Below are 21,697 nucleotides of genomic sequence, written 5' to 3' on the forward strand. Positions count from 1 at the left end.
AGTGGGGAGAGAGACGAAAATGAACAGTGCGTTTCACCCAAAACATCTCTCTTAACAGTTTTCACACTTACAACCTGGCATGTCTGCTCTTGTTGCAAGATAGAACAGCTTTCCCAATAGATTTTTTTGAAATGCACAACTCTAACTTGGTCAAATGATCAAGCAATGATACTCTGAGATGAGTTGCCATCTCAAACTCACATTCTTTGCAAACTTACAACACAGTGTTGGTGGATGGAGAGACTTGCAACTGTCTCCATCAGGCCTTATTTGCTTCTCTCTAGCATGTTTGGAGAGAGAGTGGCCACTGAGGCTAATGTTCTCTCCGGCTTCCGCTTCAGTTCAACCCGTTTTTTTTTTGTTTTTTTTAAATGCTGAGCGAGAGAGGGTGACAGTGAGAGTGAGTGTGTGTGTGTGTGAGAGAGAGAAAGAGAGAGGGCAAAAGAGAGGAGAGGGAGAGAGAGGAGAGAGGAGAGAAAAAACTTGAGAGAACAAAGAGCAGCAATCTATGGAAAAACAAAAGGGCCTAGGCCGGTTCACTCAAGCAAAAAATAGGAGATAAAGGAGCCTCTCTTTGCAAGCAGGAGCAAAGGCGCTTGGTATGTGGGAATGGGAGAGGACCAGCTTTATTTGAAGCCACTCTTCATGAATTATTGGAGGGAGATTGTGCCCAGAGTGAGGACTTTTTTTTTATTTTATTTTTTACTGTTTTCTTTCTTTTTGCCCCTGCCTTTCCCCACCCTCCAGCACTGGCCATAGCAAATGGCCCCCCACATTCTGCTGTTTGTACGTCAGCTTGAGGCTAATGTCATCTTGAGGCTAATGTCATCTTGAGGCTAATGTCAGCTTGAGGCTAATGTCATCTTGCCTGGCTGTGGATTATTTCATATGGGAATGAGATCACAGAGAAAGAGAGCTGCAGACTCGAGAAATTACTCTCTTCAAACAAGAGAGAAGGTTTCAGTTCAATGCTGTGTCTGTCAAAACACTGACGTTCTCTTCTTCCCGTTGGATAGCTTGGTTTGTGTGTGTGCTGTTCACAAGTATGGGCTTTTCATCATGGACATTGTCATGTCTAGCCTACATTTGTGGAAACTTTGCACTAGTAGCAGGACGCTAGGAGTTGATGCTTGGGTAAATTGGCCGCATGTGCAAAAGCTTTGAAAAAAAAGAGCATGCCATGGCAAGTAAACAGAGGCATTCAGATCAGCCTCTTTTGTTTGTGGGCTGAGATCACATTCTCCCTCTCCCTGAGTTTTGGTTGGACTAATGGTGTGTAGTGTAGTGTGGCATGCTGGTCTGACACACAGGCAATCCCTCAGAGCTTAAGGTACTTCCTGCATACAAGACTCTGGCCTTGAACTTGTGTCTTAAGTACAGTGCTCCGAGTCGTCTTGGCAGGATTAAAACTGTCAGCCGACACTAGTCGGCGATCCCACAGGCCACATAATTACCTTCTCTGTGGAGGAATATTGTAAATTTAGAATCCGCGGGGAGGGCGGGACTACCCCGAGCTAGCTCCATTGCAAAGCAATAAAAAGGAGAGGGGGGGACAGAGAGAAAAAAGCATCGGGATTAGAGTGTCTTTGAGTCGGGAGCTTGTGTGAACGCCACAGTCTTGAGTTAGCAGGAGAGGGGAGAGATGTGGGGAGAGTGCCGGCCAGGGCGGCTTTTTTCTCTCCTACCCGCCCAGCCCTGGGTCCTGTGGCCCCCAGCCCAGCCCCAGCTCCACCGGGGACCTTATCAAGATGTTTGAGAGCCAGAGGTAATTGTTATGACTCGATGCACAGAGTTAAGAGACAGGAGCCCATGGCCTGCCGGAGCATTATGTTCCTCCGTGTAACAGGATAATAAACGCTACTTTATGTAGCATCTGCAGCCCCGCCACCAGGGAGAGCAGAGCAGAGCCGGCCTAAGGCTTCCAGCCCAAAAACCAAGCTGCCTGGCCTGACATGAGGAGAGAGAGAGAGAGAGCGAGGGAGGAAAGGGGTAGGAGTGAGACAGGGATAAAGGGTGATGACAGCATGATGATGAGAAATATAGTATTGGACAGGAAGATTAAAGAATATAAATAAACACAAACACACATGCGTGCGTGCGTGCACACACACACACACACACACGGGCCCTATAAGCCCGGGTTTCCCACACAAATGCACACACAAACTATTTTGATTGGCTGATGATGCATACAATACCACACCATGTGCTGAAGTAGTGTGTCCTGGATTTGATTGGCTGGCTGCAGGGGGATGCCGGACATCCAGTGGATGAACCTGGACCCTCTGAAGCTGATGGAGGAGCTGAGCCAGTTCACGTCGCTGGAGGGCTTCAAGGAGATGCTGGACAAGGCCCAGGTGGGCCACGCGTACATGAACCGGCCCTGCCTTGACCCCAACGACCCCGACTGCCCGCACAGTGCCCCCAACAAGGAGCAGCGTCAGGTAAGCAACATCGTTTATTTTTTGTTACTTTTTTTGTTATTGGAAAACGAGCTGTGTGGTCCTCCTGTGCAGACTGCGAGAGAAGGGCGGTGGTCTAATTGAATACGGTGCTGTGCTCTCCCGACAGAGTCCCGACATTGCCTCCGAACTGCAAGGCGGTTGCCATGGATTCTCCAAAAAGTTCATGCACTGGCAGGAGGAACTGATCCTGGGTGGCAGGACGAAGGATACCCAGAATGCCTTGCAGAGGTGAGAGAGCACGGTTGGGGTTGTAAGGGAGCTGTGTGCAGGGGGGGAGGGGGGGGGGCAGTATTGGGAGCGTGGGGGTATGCAGTGTTGTGGGTGGGCGTCTCTAGTGGAGGCCCCAACAAGCTAGCGAGGAATCCTTCGGAGCCCTAATAACCTCACACATCCGTGGAATGTCTTGTATGAGGCGGGATCGGTTTCCTCTGCCGACCCCAGCATAGGACAGACCAATTAAACATGATGGACAGTCACATATAGCACTGACGGCTCTGCGGTGTGGAATGAAAAAAAGAGGGTCAAGTCTTGCTCAGATAGAGCAAGGGGAGCAGTAAAGTGTTAAAGGAGGACTGACTACAAGCTAAAAACAGTTATGACACAAATACCAACATAACCTCGTCTAAAATAAGATAAGGGTTTCCTCTCGCCAGAATGAAATACTGCGACTTAACTTAATTACGAAAGCCAAGCTGGCACATCCGTCTACTACAGTATCAATGCCATGGAGAGTTGTTGTTGTGACACACATAGCTGTGTCGTGTGTGGTTGTGTAGTTCGTATGTGTGAAATTGATCATAATATTCTCCCGCTATGTTATTCCAGCGCTGAAGCTCTACACTTACTAAATTACGAAAGCCATGCTGGCACATCCGTCTACCGTATCAATGCCTCGGAGAGTAGTTGTTTGGTGGACACACATAGCTGTGTCGTGTGTGGGTGTGTATGTGTGTATGTGTGAAATTGATTATAATATTCTCCCACTATGTTACTCCAGCGCTGAAGCTCTTCAGACCATGTTCCTCCTGATGAGCCCCAGGCAGCTCTATGAGCATTTCAAAGACGACTACGAGATTCACGACATCAACTGGAATGAAGATAAGGCCACGGCTATCCTCGAAACATGGCAGAGGAAGTTTGTCGAGGTAATTTCCTGCTCCCCTGTTCTACAGTATCTCTCTGTTTCCTTTTCCCATATTCTCTCTATCACACACACACACACACACACACACACACACACACACACACACACACACACACACACACACACACACACACACACACACACACACACACACACACACACACACACGCACACACACACACGCTCAGCTTCTGTCTCTTGACCCAAATCCAACCTATTGTGCATGTTGTACTTTCTCTCCTTGGCTATGGATGGAGCGTATGAGGCAGGTTAGGCAGAGGTCTTTAGCGTTATCCTGAGCTTACCTGCTACAAGGGAAGGGCACGATGAGAGGGGAAACGCGGGCTTATAGGGCCCGTGTGCATGTGTGTGTATGTGTGTGCGTGTGTGTGTGTGTGTGTGTGTGTGTGTCCGAGAGGGGGGAGAGAGTAGGTGGTGGTGGCGGCTTGTTTTGCTTCGGCCCGGGGATCCCAACGTCTGCCTGAATTCCATCAATCCTCAGCTGCCTAGTAAACGGAGTCGTCCTAGGAGGCCACTGACAGACTCCCAGTTATAGGAACAAGCTGTTTTTGTGATAGCGGACACCCAGCTCGCCGACTGGAGGAGGGTCAGCAAGCATAGCGTGCCTCCAGCAATGGCCGGCTCTCATTCAGAGACGAAGGTGAAGAGAGAGAGAGAGAGAGAGAGAGAGAGAGAGAGAGAGAGAGAGAGAGAGAGAGAGAGAGAGAGAGAGAATAAGAGAGAGAAGGAGAGAGAGAGAGAAAAAAGGAGGGTGAAAGCAAATGAGAGTTGAGGAGAGGAGAGGAGAGGAGAGGAGAGGAAAGAGGGGAATGGAAGACGAGAAAAGAAAGAGGGGGAGGGTCACTGTAAAAACAAAGTGTGAGGCTGAAGTTGTGGTCCGGTGGTGAGCCGGCGCTGTGCTGACGGAGGAGCCTGAGAGAGCGAGTGATCTCATTTGATCCTGCTGCCCCCTGACCCTTGGCATCTGTGGTCATTATTCCTGGGCCTGTCAGCCCTCATAGGGGGCCAACCAGATTCCTTCGTTGTTTGTTTGTTTCGGTGGTTGGATATTACAAATAGAAGGTGTGTGGGGAGGGAGGTGTTATTTGACTTTGGTGCTGTTTTTTTTTCTTCTTTTGCCATGTTTGCTTTGCATGTTAACCCGTTAAGACACAGCGTTATACATTTGCTGTTACCAGAATGGCATTGGCCAAGTCATAGTGCATTACTAAAGGCCCTGCGTTGTAGTAATATCGTAGTTTACTTTTCAATGAGTATTATAGCGTGTCATTGGAGGTACGGTGTGCATTAAGGTGCTACGAAGAAAAAAAAACTTTGTGTTGCTTGCATTTTCTCTGCATTAACGTGACACACTGCTGGCCCCCATAAAGTTTACTCTAAAAATACACTCCCGTGGACACTAGGCAAAGGAGGTCCTGTCCACAGCATAATATTATGTCACAACTGTGAATCCAATCCTGGGGAACTGGTCAATATTTTTGGCTATGAATAGAGTATGCTGCCGTGGCCAACTGGTAGGGCACTTGTCTGCCATGCGGCTGACCAGGGTTCGACTCCTGGCCCGGGTCACTTGCTGACCCCTCCCCGTCTCTCTCCCCATTCGCTTCCTGTCCACCTCTCACACTGTCTTGTCAAATAAAGTCATAAAAGACCAAAATCTGTAGAATATGCTGTTGTGTAAAACGTTGGGACCTCTGCTTACTGTTGCCTTTTTTTTGTGTAGGTGGCGCACCAGAGCGTTCCTCACAACTCCTCGTCCAGTGTGCACGCCTTCTCCACCACCACCCTCAACGACATCATGAAGTCTTTCTCGGACGTGAGCGTGATCCGCGTGGCCGGCGGCTACCTGCTCATGGTAAGGGCGCCCGAGAGGAGAGGAGCCACCTGCCGCTTCTGCGGCAGGCGGCATTGGCCGATTACACGCTATGTCATACATTACAAGGCTGACCCGTGACTGCGTTTTATATTAAAGTATTATGTATCGCATCATTTTGTGGTGATCTGTTGAATGTGCTCATTTTGTGGGTGAAGTTCTGCTTTCCCCTCGAAATGTGGGTTGACTTCTCCTCTTCTCTCGTTCTATGTGTGTGTGTGTGTGTGTGTGTGTGTGTGTGTGTGTGTGTGTGTGTGTGTGTGTGTGTGTGTGTGTGTGTCTGTGTGTGTGTGTGTGTGTTTAGCTGGCGTATGCCTGTGTGACCATGCTACGCTGGGACTGTGCCAAGTCCCAGGGGGCCGTGGGGCTGGCAGGAGTGCTGCTGGTTGCTCTGTCCGTGGCGTCGGGGCTTGGCCTGTGCTCTCTGCTGGGTCTCTCCTTCAATGCTGCCACAACACAGGTAAGCATGACACTTTAGGTACTAAAAAAATACCCTCACATAAATATACTTGGTCCTAAAAGTAGCAAAAATGTGAGTGGCCATACCTAGTGCTCTTGATTAAAATCCTAACGGTATGTGTGTGTCTCTCTCTCCATGTGTGTGTGCACGCTTGTGTGCGTGTGTGTGTGTGTGTGTGTGATGTATTCCTTGTCAGGTGCTTCCGTTTCTGGCCTTGGGGATCGGAGTAGATGACATGTTCCTGCTGGCTCACTCCTTCACGGAGACCGCGTCCAACATCCCCTTAAAGGCAAGCCCTGGCTGCTACAGTTACACATCACGCACGCCTTCCAGCTCCACTCAGCACCTTAACCTTAGCACCGTTAGCCTTAGCATTAGCTTTTAGCCTCGCCTGCTAGCCGACGCCTGCTAGCCGACGCCTGCTAACGCTCTCCTCCACTGCCTGCCTCTCCTTTCCACAGGAGCGGACCGGAGACTGCCTGCGCCGGACTGGCACCAGTGTTGCCTTGACCTCCATCAACAACATGATCGCCTTCTTCATGGCTGCCCTCGTGCCCATCCCTGCCCTCCGAGCATTTTCCCTGCAGGTATGGCACAGCACGCTGTTTTGCTGTGTGTGTACGCGCGTGTGTGTGTGTGTTTGTGTGTGCGTGCGTGTGTGTGTGTGTGTGTGTGTGTGTGTGTGTGTGTGTGTGTGTGTGTGTGTGTGTGTGTGTGTGTGTGTGCGTGTGCGTGCGCGCGCGCGTGTTTACAGTTCCACTTCAATCCTCAAGTCCAGGACTGGCAGGGCTGCTTGCTTACTGTGCTAAAGAAGGGGGGGGGCAGTTAGTGGAAAGAGAAAAAAAGGAATGAAAGACTACTTTTAATAAACGATGTGAATGGCTAGAGAGGCCTTTGTTCTTTTCGCCCCCTCTTTTACTGCCTACACCCCCCTCCCCACCACTCCTTCTGCACACCTCAGAATTTTTTCTTGTGTGTGTGTGTGTGATTGTGTGTATACTATACGGGGAGGCAGGTGGGGAGGTAGGAGGTGGGTCGTGGTGGTGGTGGTGGAGAGGAGTACAGCAGTAATGAGATGGGCGAATATATCAGTATATCACCCCGGCCGTCACACTGCGGGCCTGTGATCTCCCCCGGCTAACCCTGGGTGGTCCGCCCGTGTAATGATACGGAATATAATGTCAGCCTGAGCGCTCGCTTGGAGGGGAGGGGAAGGAGGAGGAGGAGGAGGGGGGAAGGTCCTGCTCAGACTTGCAGCAGCGGCCTTGGGAGTCCCCTTACCCTGGATTGTTGACGGTTTTGTGGAGGAGTGAGAGAGAGAGAGAGAGAGAAAGAGAGAAAGAAAGAGAGTGAGAGAGAGAGGCGAAAAAGAGTTGTAGATGAGAGAGAGTAAGAAGGGTGGGGGAGGGGGGTTACCAGTTGATTTAGGGGGGCATTTTTTAAACTTTCTGGGATTCAATCCGAGGCACTAAAACAGCGAGGGAGCTTGAATGTAGAGAACCTTTTTTGTCAAGTTCAGATGGCAGCTGTGTGGCTGGGTGAGAGACAGACATGAGCGAAAAAGAGACTTGGCTCCTCGCCTTAACATCTCTCTCCGTCCCTCCCTCCCTCCTTCTCTCTCTCTTTCTCTCTCTCTCTCTCTCTCTCTCTCTCTCTCTCTCTCTCTCTCTCTCTCTCTCTCTCTCTCTATCCCTTTCTCTCTCTCCAGGCTGCTATTGTAGTGGTGTTCAACTTTGCCATGGTCCTGCTTATATTTCCCGCTATCCTGAGCCTGGACCTTCACCGGCGTGAAGATAAACGGCTGGACATTCTGTGCTGCTTCTACAGGTACCGTACAATAAATGCAAATAAACCTGTTTATTCTTTCTTTTTTTCGCTGGGGGTTTATTGTTATTACATGTATATTAATGCTTTTTGTCGATCCACAGTGACTAACTGTGTATGCCGTGTTGTGTTTGTGGTTTTTTTTGCAGCCCCTGCGCCTCGCGGGTCATTCAGCTCCAGCCACAGGAATACTCTACTGACAGCCACCCGCGCTCTCCCCCCACCCCCACCTACACCGGCTCCACCATCACCACCAGCACCCACATCACCACCACCGTGCAGGCCTTCACCCAGTGCGACGCCGCCGGTCAGCACATCGTCACCATCCTCCCGCCCACCTCCCAGATCTCCACCGGCCCCGCCTCGGTCATCGTCACCCCCTCGCCAACCACCATGCCGGCCCCTGCCCCAGCCCCAGCCCCTTCCCCTACCTCCGACCCCTACGGCTCCCAACTCTTCTCCCCTTCCAGCTCCACCAGGGACCTGCTGGCCCAGGTGGAGGACCCGAAGGAGGGCCGCGACTGCGCGCCTCTCCCTTTCTTCCGCTGGAACCTGTCCAGCTTCGCTCAGGAGAAGTACGCCCCGCTGCTGCTGAAGCCCGAGACCAAGACGGTGGTGATCGTGATGTTCGTGGCCCTGCTGGGCCTCAGCCTCTACGGCACCACCATGGTGCATGACGGACTATACCTGACCGACATCGTGCCCCGGGACACTAAGGAATACGACTTCATCGCGGCGCAGTTCAAGTACTTCTCGTTTTACAACATGTACCTGGTCACCATGGACGGCTTTGACTACGCCCGCTCTCAGCGGGAGCTGCTGCAGATCCACAACGCGTTCAACTCGGTGAAATACGTGGTGCGGGACAGCGACCAGAAACTGCCGCGCATGTGGCTCCACTACTTCCTGGATTGGCTGAGAGGTAAAACACGATCTACTTCCTCTGTCTGTCTGTCTGTCTGTCTGTCTGTCTGTCTGTCTGTCTGTCTGTCTGTCTGTCTCTCTCTCTCTCTCTCTCTCTCTCTCTCTCTCTCTCTCTCTGTTTGTTTATAAATATGTAGCCATCACGATCCTTTCATGCTGGATTTTGAAAAAGCTATTTTCGTTTTTGTAACTTTTGTGGCAAGACTGCCCTTTGGGGTTGGGAGACACTGCTGTGTGTCGCTCTTTGGGGATGAGCGCCGAATGGGGCAGCAAAGTGCTGCAGGTGAGGCGATGAGTTCAGGGAAAGTTCACATACATCACTCTCTCTCTCTCTCTCTCTCTCTCTCTCTCTCTCTCTCTCTCTCTCTCTCTCTCTCTCTGCTGTATCATCTGCCTGTTTCTCCATCTTTTCCACCAACACCCCAGGTGGGCTGGCCAGGGTGAGGTCAGAGTTTATCTGCCTGCAGCCTCTGACCTCTCCCACCACCCCTGCCGCCAGGCTGCTCCCTCCCTCCCTTTCTCACTCGTGCGCTTCCTGGGTGAAGTTTGGGCGGCAAAACGGGGGTGATGGAAAGGGAACTTGCCTCCTCAATAGCATGTGGAAATTGGAGCGACTTAAAAGGCCTTGGCTGGCGCTCCACTCCCTGGTCCCCCCCATGCTATTTCCTTTTCTTGTGAGGGAGATCTCTGTAATTATAGAAAGGCTGTGGAAACTGTTTTTCAGCTGTTGTCAGACTTTGTAATTTAGGGAACACGAAAGGCTTTTGCTGGTTAGTGTATTCAGCCCACACACACATATTGAGTACCCAGGCACAAAGACCCACGTAGAGAGGAGGGGGTGGCAAGAGACTGTTTTTGTATCCATGTGCGGCTCACTGCATGTGTGCGCGTGTGTGCGTGTGTGTGTGTGTGTGTGTGTGTGTGTGTGTGTGTGTGTGTGTGTGTGTGTGTGTGTGTGTGTGTGTGTGTGTGTGTGTGTGTGTGTGTGTGTGTGTGTGTGTGTGTGTGTGTGTGTGTGTGTGTGTGTGTGTGTGTGTGTGTGCATGGGCACGGGTATGTGTGTGTGTGGGCACGCGAATGTGTGCATATGTGAGTGTGCGCGTGCATGGCCGAGCGTATGTGTGTATTTCCTCCAAGCAAAATGAATTTTAATTTGTTTTTCCAAAAAATTTCATCTCAGTTTCCCGGGTGTTCGAGTCCCCTCCAAAAGTAGCACAGGCTGCACCAATCATCATCTTGTGTTCGTGTTGGCATGGGAGCCACTCTGCAGGCTTGGAAACGAACGGCTCTTTGGCTGCTTACGGAACCAGACCCCTAACTCAACCACCCATTCTCTCTTTTCCCTTCTCTTCTCTCTCTCTCTCTCTCTCTCTCTCTCTCTCTCTCTCTCTCTCTCTCTCTCTCTCTCTCTCTCTCTCTCTCTCTCTTTCTCTCTCTCTTGCTCTCTCTCTCTCTCCCTCGTAGGACTCCAGGCCACATTTGACGCAGACTGGGAGGCTGGCAGGATCACTCATGACAGCTACCGCAATGGAACCGAGGACGGAGCTCTGGCCTACAAGCTCCTCATCCAGACCGGCTCCAAGAAGGAACCTTTCAACTACAGCCAGGTGGAGCCTCCATCCATGTCCTCTCCCCTACAGCTGCCTCACGCTGCTGCATCATGTTCTCATTTTGAAATCCGCCTGCTTGCTCATCCGTGCCCTCTCTAAACCATTTTTTTTTGTTGGCCTGTTTTATTTTCAGTTGACATCCAGACGTCTGGTGGACGATGAAGGTCAGATCCCACCAGAGGTCTTCTACATCTACCTCACCGTGTGGGTCAGTAACGACCCGCTGGGCTACGCTGCATCGCAGGCAAACTTCTACCCCCACCCTCGCGAGTGGATCCATGACAAGTATGACACCACCGGCGAGAACCTGCGCAGTGAGTGTCTATATAATTTCAAGGTTCTCACCTCTCAAACGGAGAAGTTTGATATTGTGCAGAGACCTTGGTGGAAAAACAGTTTAAGTCACCACGTGTGTTCTGCTCCTTTCCAGTTCCCGCTGCTGAGCCTCTGGAGTTTGCACAGTTCCCTTTCTACCTGAACGGCCTGAGGCAGGCGTCCGACTTCGTGGAGGCTATTGAGAGTGTGCGTGCCATTTGCGAGGAGTTCAACCGCAAGGGCATCCGCAACTACCCCAATGGCTACCCCTTCCTGTTCTGGGAGCAGTACATCGGCCTGCGCCACTGGTTCTTGCTGGCCATCAGCGTAGTGCTGGCCTGCACCTTCCTGGTGTGTGCCATCCTCCTGCTCAACCCCTGGACCGCCGGCGTGATTGTAAGTTACTTCTTCACTACCCTTTTATCTCCTCTCTTCTGTCTGTTTCGCCAATTCTCTCTCTTACTCTCTACTGTATCTCTCTCTCTCTCTCTCTACTCTCTCTCTCTCTACTCTCTCTCTCTCTCTCTCTCTCTCTCTTCTCTACCACCGCCTTCTTTGCCCTTCCCCTCTCCCTCTGCCTTTATTCCTGCTGCACAGCTCAATAACCCTGTCATGGAGGGCCCTTCAGTGGGGAGCGCCTCAGTGGGTTGGCCAGAGGGTGCTGCTTTCTCTCTCTCTCTCTCTCTCTCTCTCTCTCTCTCTCTCTCTCTCTCTTTCTCTCTCTCTCTCTCTCTCCCTGGCTCTGTCTCCTCCGTGCTCACTCTCTCTGTGCTCACACACACACACATGCACACTGAATCGTCCCCAACCCCCTTTTGTCATTCTAATGTGGGGACTGCAAGGTTTTTTTTTTCAAATAGGAAATGCAAAAGAGCGGCAAAGCTCTCCTGAAGGCTTTTACCTCAAACTGCCTTTGTGCAAATAATTTGGGGACAGGACGGATCTGCCTAGTCGCGACCTTGGCCTGCTAAACCCATCCATCAGCCCCGGGGTGGGGGGGTGTGGTGGTGCTATAGCTAGGGGAACTGGGGAGTAGTGCACAGGGGGGTGTGGGTGGGTGGGGGTGGTGGGACTCCCTGTCAGTTCAGCGGCTGGGAAACATTTCACACAGGCTGGTGGGGACAACATCCCCACATGGGGAGGGTCTGCTCTGAGGACAAGGGATGGGAAGAGGACTCGGGTGACCGTTACTTTTTGAGTGGCATTTCAGTGTCGAGCCTCAGTCAGCCCCTACCACATTTGATACGAATGGATCAAATCTAGCACGCTGTCTGAGTGTTAAGTGGGCCTGCCTGTCTTTCAAGCATGCTCTCTTACCTTTCCACGCCACACACAGAATCACATACGCACACACACACACACACACACACACACACACACACACACACACACACACACACACACACACACACACACACACACACACACACACACACACACACACACACACACACACACACACACACACACACACACACACACACACACACACACACACACACACACACACGCACGCAGGCAGAGGCAGACACCCAGAAAGATGAACACACATGCACACACTGAGACACACACACACACACACACACACATGTGCAGTCCCACTGTCTCTGGCCTGTCTCTCTGCTCTTGTCCTCTACACTCTACAGTTTCACTGCCTATATGTGGCCGCAATAAAAACAGGTTTTACCATCTCCAATTTAACCGTGACCAAATTGGGACCCCTGCCAACATCAAAGGCAAGAAAAAAAGGACTATAATGCTGTGTGTGTGTGTGTGTGTGTGTGTTTGTGTGTATGTTGTTTTGGTAGTCTCTTGTTTGGCCTTGATGGGGAAAAAGGAGTGATGAGAAAAAAGGGAGGAAATGATTTTCGGTGCGTTGGTGCTGAAGTAACGTCAGAGCACTTGATGGTGGGTGGGTCTGTGTGTGGGTCGGTGTAGTAGGGGGTTAGCAGCAAAGTCCTCCTGCTCGCTCCCCCCTTTGTCTGACAGTGTCAGTCATTTCCCCCTTCGCTGAAAGCAGAGCCGGGGAGGGGGGGGGCGATGGAAGCTGGGAGGTGCTTTGCAGTGTAACCTGATATGGCTAGGCAGATGAAGGGGCTGGGAGTGATGGGGGTGGGGGTCCTTGGTGGTGGTGGTGGAGGGTGGAGGCGGGGGGGGGGGGGGGGGGGGGGGTGGGGGGGGGGGTGGGGGGTGAATGCAGGATTTCTGGGCTACAAACCACATGTGTGTGTGGAAAAAAATGGCATGACTCGAGAGAGAGAGAGAGAGAGAGAGAGAGTCTACGCTACGCTGTTGTCATTAGTGGGTTGGTCATAAGCCATTTCTTCTAAGTGGGGCGAAGGAGAAGAAGAAAAAAATCAGATGTTATGACAAACTCCGGCTTTGTAGTTGGGGGGCCGAGATGTTACCACATGAACCGGCTAACCCTCTCTTCCCTTTCCTGACACCTCTCCCCCCTCCCCAACCACCCACCATCTTGTCTCGACAGGTCTTCATCTTGGCTATGATGACCGTGGAACTCTTTGGCATCATGGGCCTGATTGGCATCAAGCTCAGTGCCATCCCCGTGGTCATCCTCATCGCCTCCGTTGGCATAGGAGTGGAGTTTACCGTTCACATCGCCCTGGTAAGCAAACCGAACAGCAGATACCGTAACACCCTAATGGCTCTCATTCCCAGCATTCCTGGTGGCTCCTGTGTTACAAAACTTGAAAGATTGGCCCAGCTGTCTGTCAATGGGGTGGGACTAAAAGTGGGGGATGGCGGCAGTGCTTTTGGGGTGGCAGTTGGGGGTGAGAGGTGGGTATGTGTAGTAGTGATGGCGTCTTGTAATGTGGGGGTGATACAGGCCATGGGGTGGTAGTTGGGGTGGGGGGGATGTGTAGTAAAGTGGTGGCGTCTTGTAATGTGGGGGTGACACAGGCCATGGGGTGGCAGTTGGGGGGGGGGGGGGGGTTATGTGTAGTAGAGTGGTAGCGTTGGTCATGTGATGTGATGTGATGTGTGGGGGTGACACAGGCCACAGACTGAGTGTCTCTGCGTACATTCTTCCGTCCGTCCTGCAGGGGTTCCTCACGGCCATCGGAGACAGGAACTCGCGCACGGCCATGGCCCTGGAGCACATGTTTGCCCCCGTGATGGACGGCGCCATCTCCACTCTGCTGGGGGTGCTCATGCTAGCCGGCTCCGAGTTCGACTTCATCATGAGGTGAGACCAGACGTTACTTCTCCAGGCTGTCCTGTCTTGTCTTGTCCTGTCCTCCTCCTCCTACTCCTCCTCCTCCTCCTCGCTAGCTCCTTCTCTTGCTCCATTTTTGGCTCCGGTTTCCTGCTGCAACCCTCTCTCAACCGTCTCCATATGTTAGCGCTTTGCGTGTGTGTGTGTGTGTGTGTGTGTGTGTGTGTGTGTGTGTGTGTGTGTGTGTGTGTGTGTGTGTGTGTGTGTGTGTGTGTGTGTGTGTGTGTGTGTGTGTATGTGTGTGTGTGTGTGAAGCGATAGTGTGTGTGTGTGTGTGTGTGTGTGTGAGTGTGGTGTGTTTATACTACGCTGAGCTGTTGAGACAGTTGTCAGATTACCCTAAGGCGAGGTAAGGGCAGGAAGGCAAAAGTGAATCAGTGTATCTGTGGCGGTTTGTGTTGTGTGTCCATCATGGGTGTACGTTTGTGTGTGTGTGTGGGTGCATTTTTGTGTGTGCCTGTGCATTTGTGAGCGTCAAGACAGGGGGGTAGTGGTGGTAGATGACGCTGGTACAGGTGGGAATGTTTGTCTCCCACCTCTCTCTCTCCTCTCACCTGGCGTTGTCACTCTGACGCTGTCTGTCTGTCTGTCTGTCTGTCTGTCTGTCGGCTCCCACCACCACCAACAACTGAGCGCCCCCCCTGAACGAGGGCACAACAAATGGGGAAAACATCAAGGGGGGGCACAGCTACAGCAGCTGCTCATAAACATGTAAATACTCAACACACTGGGTGGCACGCGCGCGTGTGTGTGTGTGTGTGTGTGTGTGTGTGTGTGTGTGTGTGTGTGTGTGTGTGTGTGTGTGTGTGTGTGTGTGTGTGTGTGTGTGTGTGTGTGTGTGTCTGTGTCTGTGTCTGTGTCTGTGTCTGTCTGTGTGTGTGTCTACACCACACACAGACACATATAGACAGACACACGCACACACACCCTCTCTCACACACACTCACCCACAATCTGTCCCTTTAAGGAATTTGTCAACTGTCCAATTATCCAGTTGACAGCCTTTTCTCCTAAACTCTAAACCACATAAAGGCATTTAGGCCCAGCCCAGATTTTGGGTTGAACTGGTCACTTTCTCTCCCCAACCAGAAAGCGCTTAGCCCAGACCAAGGGGTTTTTTTCTGCCTCATGCATGCTGCTTTGCTCAACGATTCTCCTCACAAAAAAGGCAAATAGCTGTGTTTTTCAGCTGAATCTGGGCTCAGCTGGAACCAAACCACAGCCTTGAGAGAGCCGCCTCAAACAGACCCATGACAAAAAAATCGCTTACTTAGAGAGTAGAGCCTAGCAGAGCAGAGAGCAGAGCAGCACGTCAGAGAGTATATATACGCTCAGGGTGGCTTCTTGGCATTGTGGCCATTCAAGCATTCTCCAAGTGTTTGAATCAAGTCAGATGGAGAAAGGATACTTTCCCCACTAAAAATGCAGACAAAGAAAGAGAAAGAGAGAGAGAGAGAAAATCGAGAGAAAAGACAGAGTTGGAAGGATAGGAACTGTGTGTGTGTGAGAGAGAGAGAGAGTAAGTGAGTGTGTGTGTGTGTGTGTGTGTGTGTGTGTGTGTGTGTGTGTGTGTGTGTGTGTGTGTGTGTGTGTGTGTGTGTGTGTGTGTGTGTGTGTGTGTGTGTGTGTGTGTGTGTGTGTGTGTTCTTGTGTGTGTTGTGTTGAGTTCTGTTGTGTTGTGTGTTTGCCGCTTTAGTTGTGCTTTTAAGTGCTGTTAGGCTAGTGCCATGGCAGGCAGAGTCGGGGGAAGAAACATTTGGTGGAGGTAGCGGACCAGCACAAGGGCATTCACACTGGGAGGTCTTGTTTAGATGAAGGGGGGGCGGCGGGAGGCGGGGGGCGGGGGGCTGAGAGAACGTGGGCCCTCTAGCTGAGGAGAAGCATAAATACATTGCTGTAAACATCTCCTGGCGGTGGAGCGCTGAATAAACAGCAGAACAGGCTCTGCGGCCCACTCTGGAGGAGCCACCCCTTCCAACCCCTGACTCGGAATGGAAAAGATTACAGTTTATATAAACAACAGAATTCCTAACACTAGGTCTACTCTGGAGGTCTAACCCAACTGGGGCCCATGGATGGTTTCGCTTTTTTCCCCCATTTTTTTTCCTTTCTGTCTTTTTCTCTTTTTTTCCTTTTTCTTTTTTTCTTCTCTCTCTTTTTAACCCCCCTCCCCCCCTTTAAAATAAATCACACTCCACGTTCTGAATGTTGACTTAGTAAAATAAACAAGTGACTTTTTCTTCCATCTTTTTGGTGTGCTCCAAGGATGGTTAGGTAGAGTTGTTTGCTTGTAGCCAATCGGAGGTGGGAAGAAGGGCAGCCAGAGATGGTCTTGTGGGCTTCGTCTGCTCTTTCTCTCTGGTTTTATGACCCCCGTGCTTTAAACATCGAACACAAACCGTGTAAATAACAAAGACAGTGTTTTTACATTAGGTCCTTTTTGGCCAAAGGAAGGAGCACATGGGCTAAGCTCAAGGCTTTCCTTTCTTTCTTTCTTTCTTTCTTTTTCATTCTTTTTTTCTGCAAAGATACACAGTTCTTGTGCGATTTTCAAAGCAAACTGGAAAAGAAAATAGTGCACACTCGAGCAGTCTGCTTTGGCTTTGTTAATGAGGCAGTCATGAGAGAGTGAGAGAAAGAGAGATGGAGGGAGAGAGGGGGGGGGGGAGAGAGCGAGAGGGAGAGAGAGAGAGAGGAGCAAAAGTGGTGAGGAGGGGTGGGTGGAGGGGGTCTGTTGGGGAGGAGAAAGGGGCTTAGTGAGAGCAGGCTTAGGGCTCCAAATTTGACTGGTTCTATAGTTGAACTTGACTCCTTCCTACAATCCGGAACTCTTCCTCTCTGGCTCAGTGGAGGCCCAGGGCACCACCCAGGCCACCTAGAGAGGTTAGGAGAGGCCCTCTTAAAACCTCAGACACAACCTCGAGATGTGCAGAAGGTCCGAGCTTGGATGGTTACAGTCTAGTTAAACTGATTGCACTGTGTGACACAGTAAAAAAACACCGGTGCCCTGGAGAAATGTGACAGAGCCGAAACTGAAATAGATTCCGAAATGGACATTCGGTAGGGACTATTGCTCGCGGACCTGTAATCTTTTTAGCAGTGTTTTACGATTCATTTTGTCTGACAGTGCTACGACAGCCAAAGTAAACACATAGCTCCCATGCAAGAGGACGGGTCAGCGGACAGCAGTCTTTTCTGTACAGCTGTGAACAGACAGGCTTGAAATATAGCTATTAAAAAACATATAAATCATATGAGGTGCGACCTCATTTAAGTGGGTTAGTTTGTGGGAAATGGGGGAGGGGATCTAGAATCCCTTTATTCTCGTAGTTGTTTTCCCCTCATATTTCATTCCTTTTCTCTCGGTTGAAAAAGAGCTGAGCTGTCTCTTTCTGTTGCGTGCCTGTGACTGTGTGTGTTTGTGAGTGTGTATGTGTTAGCATTTAAGTTTAGCACTCTCTAATTTTCTGATGCACTCTCTTTCTTGTGGTGAGCCTAAGCCCTCCCTCAGTGTTCCGAGCCGCGGTGTGGCGCGGAGACACAGACAGCCCTCGCGGCTCTGTTGCCCATTACCCAAACCTCCCAGCTAACAAGACACGAAGGGCACCCCCCCACCCCTGCCCTCCCTCTCCCTCCCTAGCTCATTGTACACAAACCATGGAGCCAAGAAGACGAGTTCTCCCTCTCCCTCTCTCTTACTCACTCCCTCTGTCTCTCCTTCCACCCACCCCCTCAAAGCCATGCGGCTGGTGGTTGTAGCATCACACACTGGGCTCCGTGTCTGGGTTGGCTGAGTGGGCACGCACAGCCAGCCTCAACCCCACCTCCATCCCTCCCTCTCTCCCTCCCGCTCACTTGCTGCGCTCACCCGCTCGTCCTCCGACATCCAAGCACACATGTTTCCAGGGCCGCTCCCAGCCCACCGCGCGCCGCCAGATGCGCCATCTCTCCCCATGCCAGCCAGCCAGCCAGCCCTCCATGTTCTTGGCTTTGACAGAGGAGGGTGGTGTTTCCTGCTGGTTCTCTGCCCTGCTAAGAAGCTCATTTTCGGGGCCCCTTTCATTACCCAGCCAGGCCCCTCGCGTTTAAGTAATATCAGGCACTTGTGTCATAGTAGAGGTCCGCTCTTGTCAACGTTGATCCTTTGCCCTCAAGGACAGACTTGAGAGCTACAGTGTAATAATGGGCTGTGGCCACTTCTACCAAGAGCAGGATATAGTGTAGTACACCCTTAGAGTGGGTGCGCATGCCTTACATATTTACTGTCCAATAAAACTGCAGTGGAACTACAGAGTTGGTGGTGCCTGCAAAGACTGAATATAAAAAAAAACAGAAAACAAAACAAAGACGAAAAAAGAGAGAAAAAGGGGGGAAAAAAGACGCCTTTGGCCAGCTCAGCGTAAACATAGAGGTGGTGTGCCCTGGCCATGCTGAAATGGGATCTGATTGAGATGGGATATTAAGTTGTTGAGGGGAAAATTACATTAGCAGCAGCAGCAGCAGCAACCCTGGGGCCACAGGGAGGGGTAGGAGAGGGAGAGAGAGAGAGAGAGAGAGAGAGAGAGAGAGAGAGAGAGAGAGAGAGAGAGAGAGAGAGAGAGAGAGAGAGATGGAGGAAGCCAGGGAGAGACAGGGGAGGGCCAGAGTAGTTTCTGAGGCGTAGGATGTGCTCTCTAATGTAAACACATTTCTTCAGGAAGTGGCAGAGTCGTGGTGATAGATGAGGGCTCCCAGAGGGAGAGAAAGCGAGAGAGACAGAAGGAGCATGAGAGAGAGAGAGAGAGAGAGAGAGAGAGAGAGAGAGAGAGAGAGAGAGAGAGAGAGAGAGTGCACTCAGTTCCAAGATGGAGTCTTGGAATTTCTCCAGTGTTGTGAGGTCGCCAGGAGAGAGGACATAGTCAGACGGGGAACGTGAACAGAAAGAAGAAAGGGATACTGAAATGTGGGGTGGGGTGGGGGTTGTTGGGGGGCAAAGCAGTGATCACAATAGCCCGAATTCCCCCATTCCTCACTCTGCCTGCCTGCACAGTCCCTGCCCGAGTGTGCCTGTGTTTGCTTTAGCGATCACTCCACATTAGTAATGTCTCCCATTAACCCCAATGCTATGTTTCTCTCTCTCTCTCTCTGTGTGCTCTCTGTCTGTTCCTCCTCCAGATACTTCTTTGCTGTGCTGGCAATCCTGACACTGCTGGGCGTCCTGAACGGCTTGGTGCTGCTGCCCGTGCTGCTCTCCCTCATCGGCCCGCCTGCTGAGGTCACTCCTGCCGACAACGCCAGCCACATGCCTCCCCCCTCGCCGGAGCCCCTGCCTCCACCCATGACTCACCACGGCTACTACGCCGGGCACCAGACCAGCAGGGGCGGCGTGCGTCAGCAGGCGTTCTCCTCGGAGTCCTCCGACTCGGAGTATTACTCGGAGACGACCACCTCCACGTCGGGTATCGGCGAGGAGGAGTACAAGTACTGCGACCGGAGCTCCTACATTACGCCTCCACCAGCCACTTCGCACATACTGCTGGAGGCCAGCAAGAACCCCAGCTTCCCCAAGCTCACAGTACGTATTTGTTTTCTACACTGAAAGGCCTCTACTTTACCTTCACTGCTCATGAGTGTCAACATATTGGTGTATGGCTTTGCAGTTCCCTAACCCAGTGCATATGTGCTCCCTTCTCATCATCTGCAGGTGGTGAAGCCTTACAGTGAAAGCCCAGCCACCCTGAAGGGTCCGATGAGCGAGGCTACCCAGAACGCGGTGAACTCAGTCAGCTCGCAGATCACCCCGTGGGACGGCAAACAGGAGTACCAGGGACCCAGGAGGCAGCATTTGCCCAGTAGCAGGGCCTACTGCCCTGGGAGGACTAATCACTCTACTGCCCCCGGCTCCCAGCCTTGCAGAGGGCCGCATCAAAACAGGACTAAGGCCCCAGGCCAGAGTGCGGGAGGAGTACTACAGCGGCCCAGCAACACTGTTACCATGGTGACTGCCACCGCTTCTGTGACAGTAGCCGTGCACCCCAGTTTGCCGGGGTCATACCAGGGTTACATGCACGAGGGCTTTGAGGACAGTGAGCTGGACTCTTTTGAAGAGATGAAAAGGACTTCGCAGTCATTTGGGAAAGCCACACAATCGTTCAAGACTGAGTCTTTGGAACTCCAAGACCTGGAATCTGTAGAAAAGAACCAGAATGAAGCTAACAAGGCTCTCTAGGCGATTAGGCATTTTCCAAGAACAACAAAAACATGAATGAATGAAAGTTACTCACTTAGATCCACCTGAAACGGACAGCACCAGTCCTGCGGTATTGTCTTCCATCCTCTTGTGCTACAGGTGGTCTTTGGATTCAAGCAGCCAAAGATTGCTAGACACTGCCCAACCCCCCACCCCTAACTTTTTGTCTGGAATCTGTTTCTGGCTGTCTTTGGGAAGTCCCCACATCCACAGACTTTCACTTTGATCTGTACATAGACCTTACACACAGACAAGAGGATTTATTTTAAAAGATTTTAAAAGGTCTTGTTTAAATATATGAATATATAAATTTATAAATATATATTTTAATACTAAAAAAGAGGGAAAACTTATTTAAAAGAGTACTGTATAACTTGTGTATTCTCTTGTATAAAAGTCAGATGTATAAGAGGCTGTGGGGGTTATGTTCCCCAGTGTATAGATAAAATTGTGCTATATGTAAAAAAGAGTGAAATGGTAAATATTAGGTTATTGAAAATTAAAGGTCAGTGTTCATTTTGCTGCTACACTTCAAGTTTGAAATGGTTTGCCTTGAAAATATGCAGTACCCTTTTCCCCCAAATTGTAAATGGAAAAAGCAAAAAAAACACATTTTACACTGCAGCCAATAGCAGGCTTTTCTTTTATTATTCAAAGGTGATGCCTTGTCTTTGATTGCACTGCACAAACACAAACAGAAATACCAGGAGACTGTTCTCAATCCCATGCGCTTCTGTCATACCTTTCCATGTGTCAAATAGCATGGGATCATGTAGTTTTTTTGTTCTTTTGATTTTGGTGTTAATCTCTTTCACAACTTTGCATCTTTTTTAACAGTAGCTGCCATTGTGCCTTTCTTCTCTCATTAACTGTGCGTTCAATGTTCATGTTGTATATGTCAATATCTGGGGTGAGCCATATGTTCCCCTCAGGTCACTATCCGAGAAACCATCCTCAGTCTGTCATTGCTTGTGGCCCCATGTCATTTAAGGGAGATTTGTTGTTACTGTTGTTCGTTCACAAGTTACATTTGTCTAGATGGTAAGAATGAGTGAGAGTCTGAATCACCAGCTGAATCGTGCATGGTTCACCAAGAGTGCCCATGCATGTAGCACATTTTGTTTAATCTTTTACCTGGGCTCACTTAAAAACCATCATCACGTTGGCTGGGGGTCTGTTTATGAGGGGCGGTGTGGCATACAGTAGGGGGGATGCTCTTGCAGAGGCTCCCCCACTGTGACACTGCCTTCATCTGCCTTTCCAACTGCTACACTATCACCTCATCTCTGTCATTTTGCAGTTGTTCTGTTGTACTACTTGAAGGAGTTTCAAAATAAGCCTATTGGATTTTTCTCTCTTTTGTTTTTTTGTTTTGTTTTGTCAAATTGGGTGCGCTGAAATTCTGTCATTCTGTCTCCCATGTTGCTGGGAGACTCGGGCAGAGGCAATATGTGGCAGATTTTCCTTTCTCCACCCAATGGCCTTCTTCAAAAGGGAATCTACATGCAAAGGGAGGTTTTTTTCTTCTTCTATTGTGTTGTTTTACTCTTGGTGGGGTTTCAGTACAGTATACACCACAGAGTCCATATGCAAT

General features: G+C 50.7%; 1 protein-coding gene across 1 annotated transcript in view; it reads left to right on the top strand.

Moving 5' to 3' along the window:
• ptch2 (patched 2) overlaps positions 1-21,697 on the top strand; it is a 36,329-nt gene that overhangs the window by 13,609 nt on the left and 1,023 nt on the right. The window contains exons 6-21 of the mRNA XM_063218932.1: positions 2,249-2,444; positions 2,572-2,693; positions 3,463-3,610; positions 5,354-5,485; positions 5,808-5,963; positions 6,160-6,252; positions 6,425-6,550; positions 7,672-7,790; positions 7,937-8,709; positions 10,176-10,318; positions 10,455-10,635; positions 10,752-11,032; positions 13,125-13,262; positions 13,702-13,844; positions 19,029-19,428; positions 19,558-21,697. The exon at positions 19,558-21,697 is cut by the window's right edge and continues 1,023 nt beyond it. Coding sequence (XP_063075002.1) covers positions 2,249-2,444; positions 2,572-2,693; positions 3,463-3,610; positions 5,354-5,485; positions 5,808-5,963; positions 6,160-6,252; positions 6,425-6,550; positions 7,672-7,790; positions 7,937-8,709; positions 10,176-10,318; positions 10,455-10,635; positions 10,752-11,032; positions 13,125-13,262; positions 13,702-13,844; positions 19,029-19,428; positions 19,558-20,082 — 3,676 coding nt within the window. The 3' untranslated portion in view covers positions 20,083-21,697. The remainder of the gene's footprint in view (positions 1-2,248; positions 2,445-2,571; positions 2,694-3,462; positions 3,611-5,353; positions 5,486-5,807; positions 5,964-6,159; positions 6,253-6,424; positions 6,551-7,671; positions 7,791-7,936; positions 8,710-10,175; positions 10,319-10,454; positions 10,636-10,751; positions 11,033-13,124; positions 13,263-13,701; positions 13,845-19,028; positions 19,429-19,557) is intronic.

The sequence above is a fragment of the Engraulis encrasicolus genome, chromosome 16 (genome assembly GCF_034702125.1).
Source record: "Engraulis encrasicolus isolate BLACKSEA-1 chromosome 16, IST_EnEncr_1.0, whole genome shotgun sequence".
Lineage (NCBI taxonomy): Eukaryota > Metazoa > Chordata > Actinopteri > Clupeiformes > Engraulidae > Engraulis > Engraulis encrasicolus.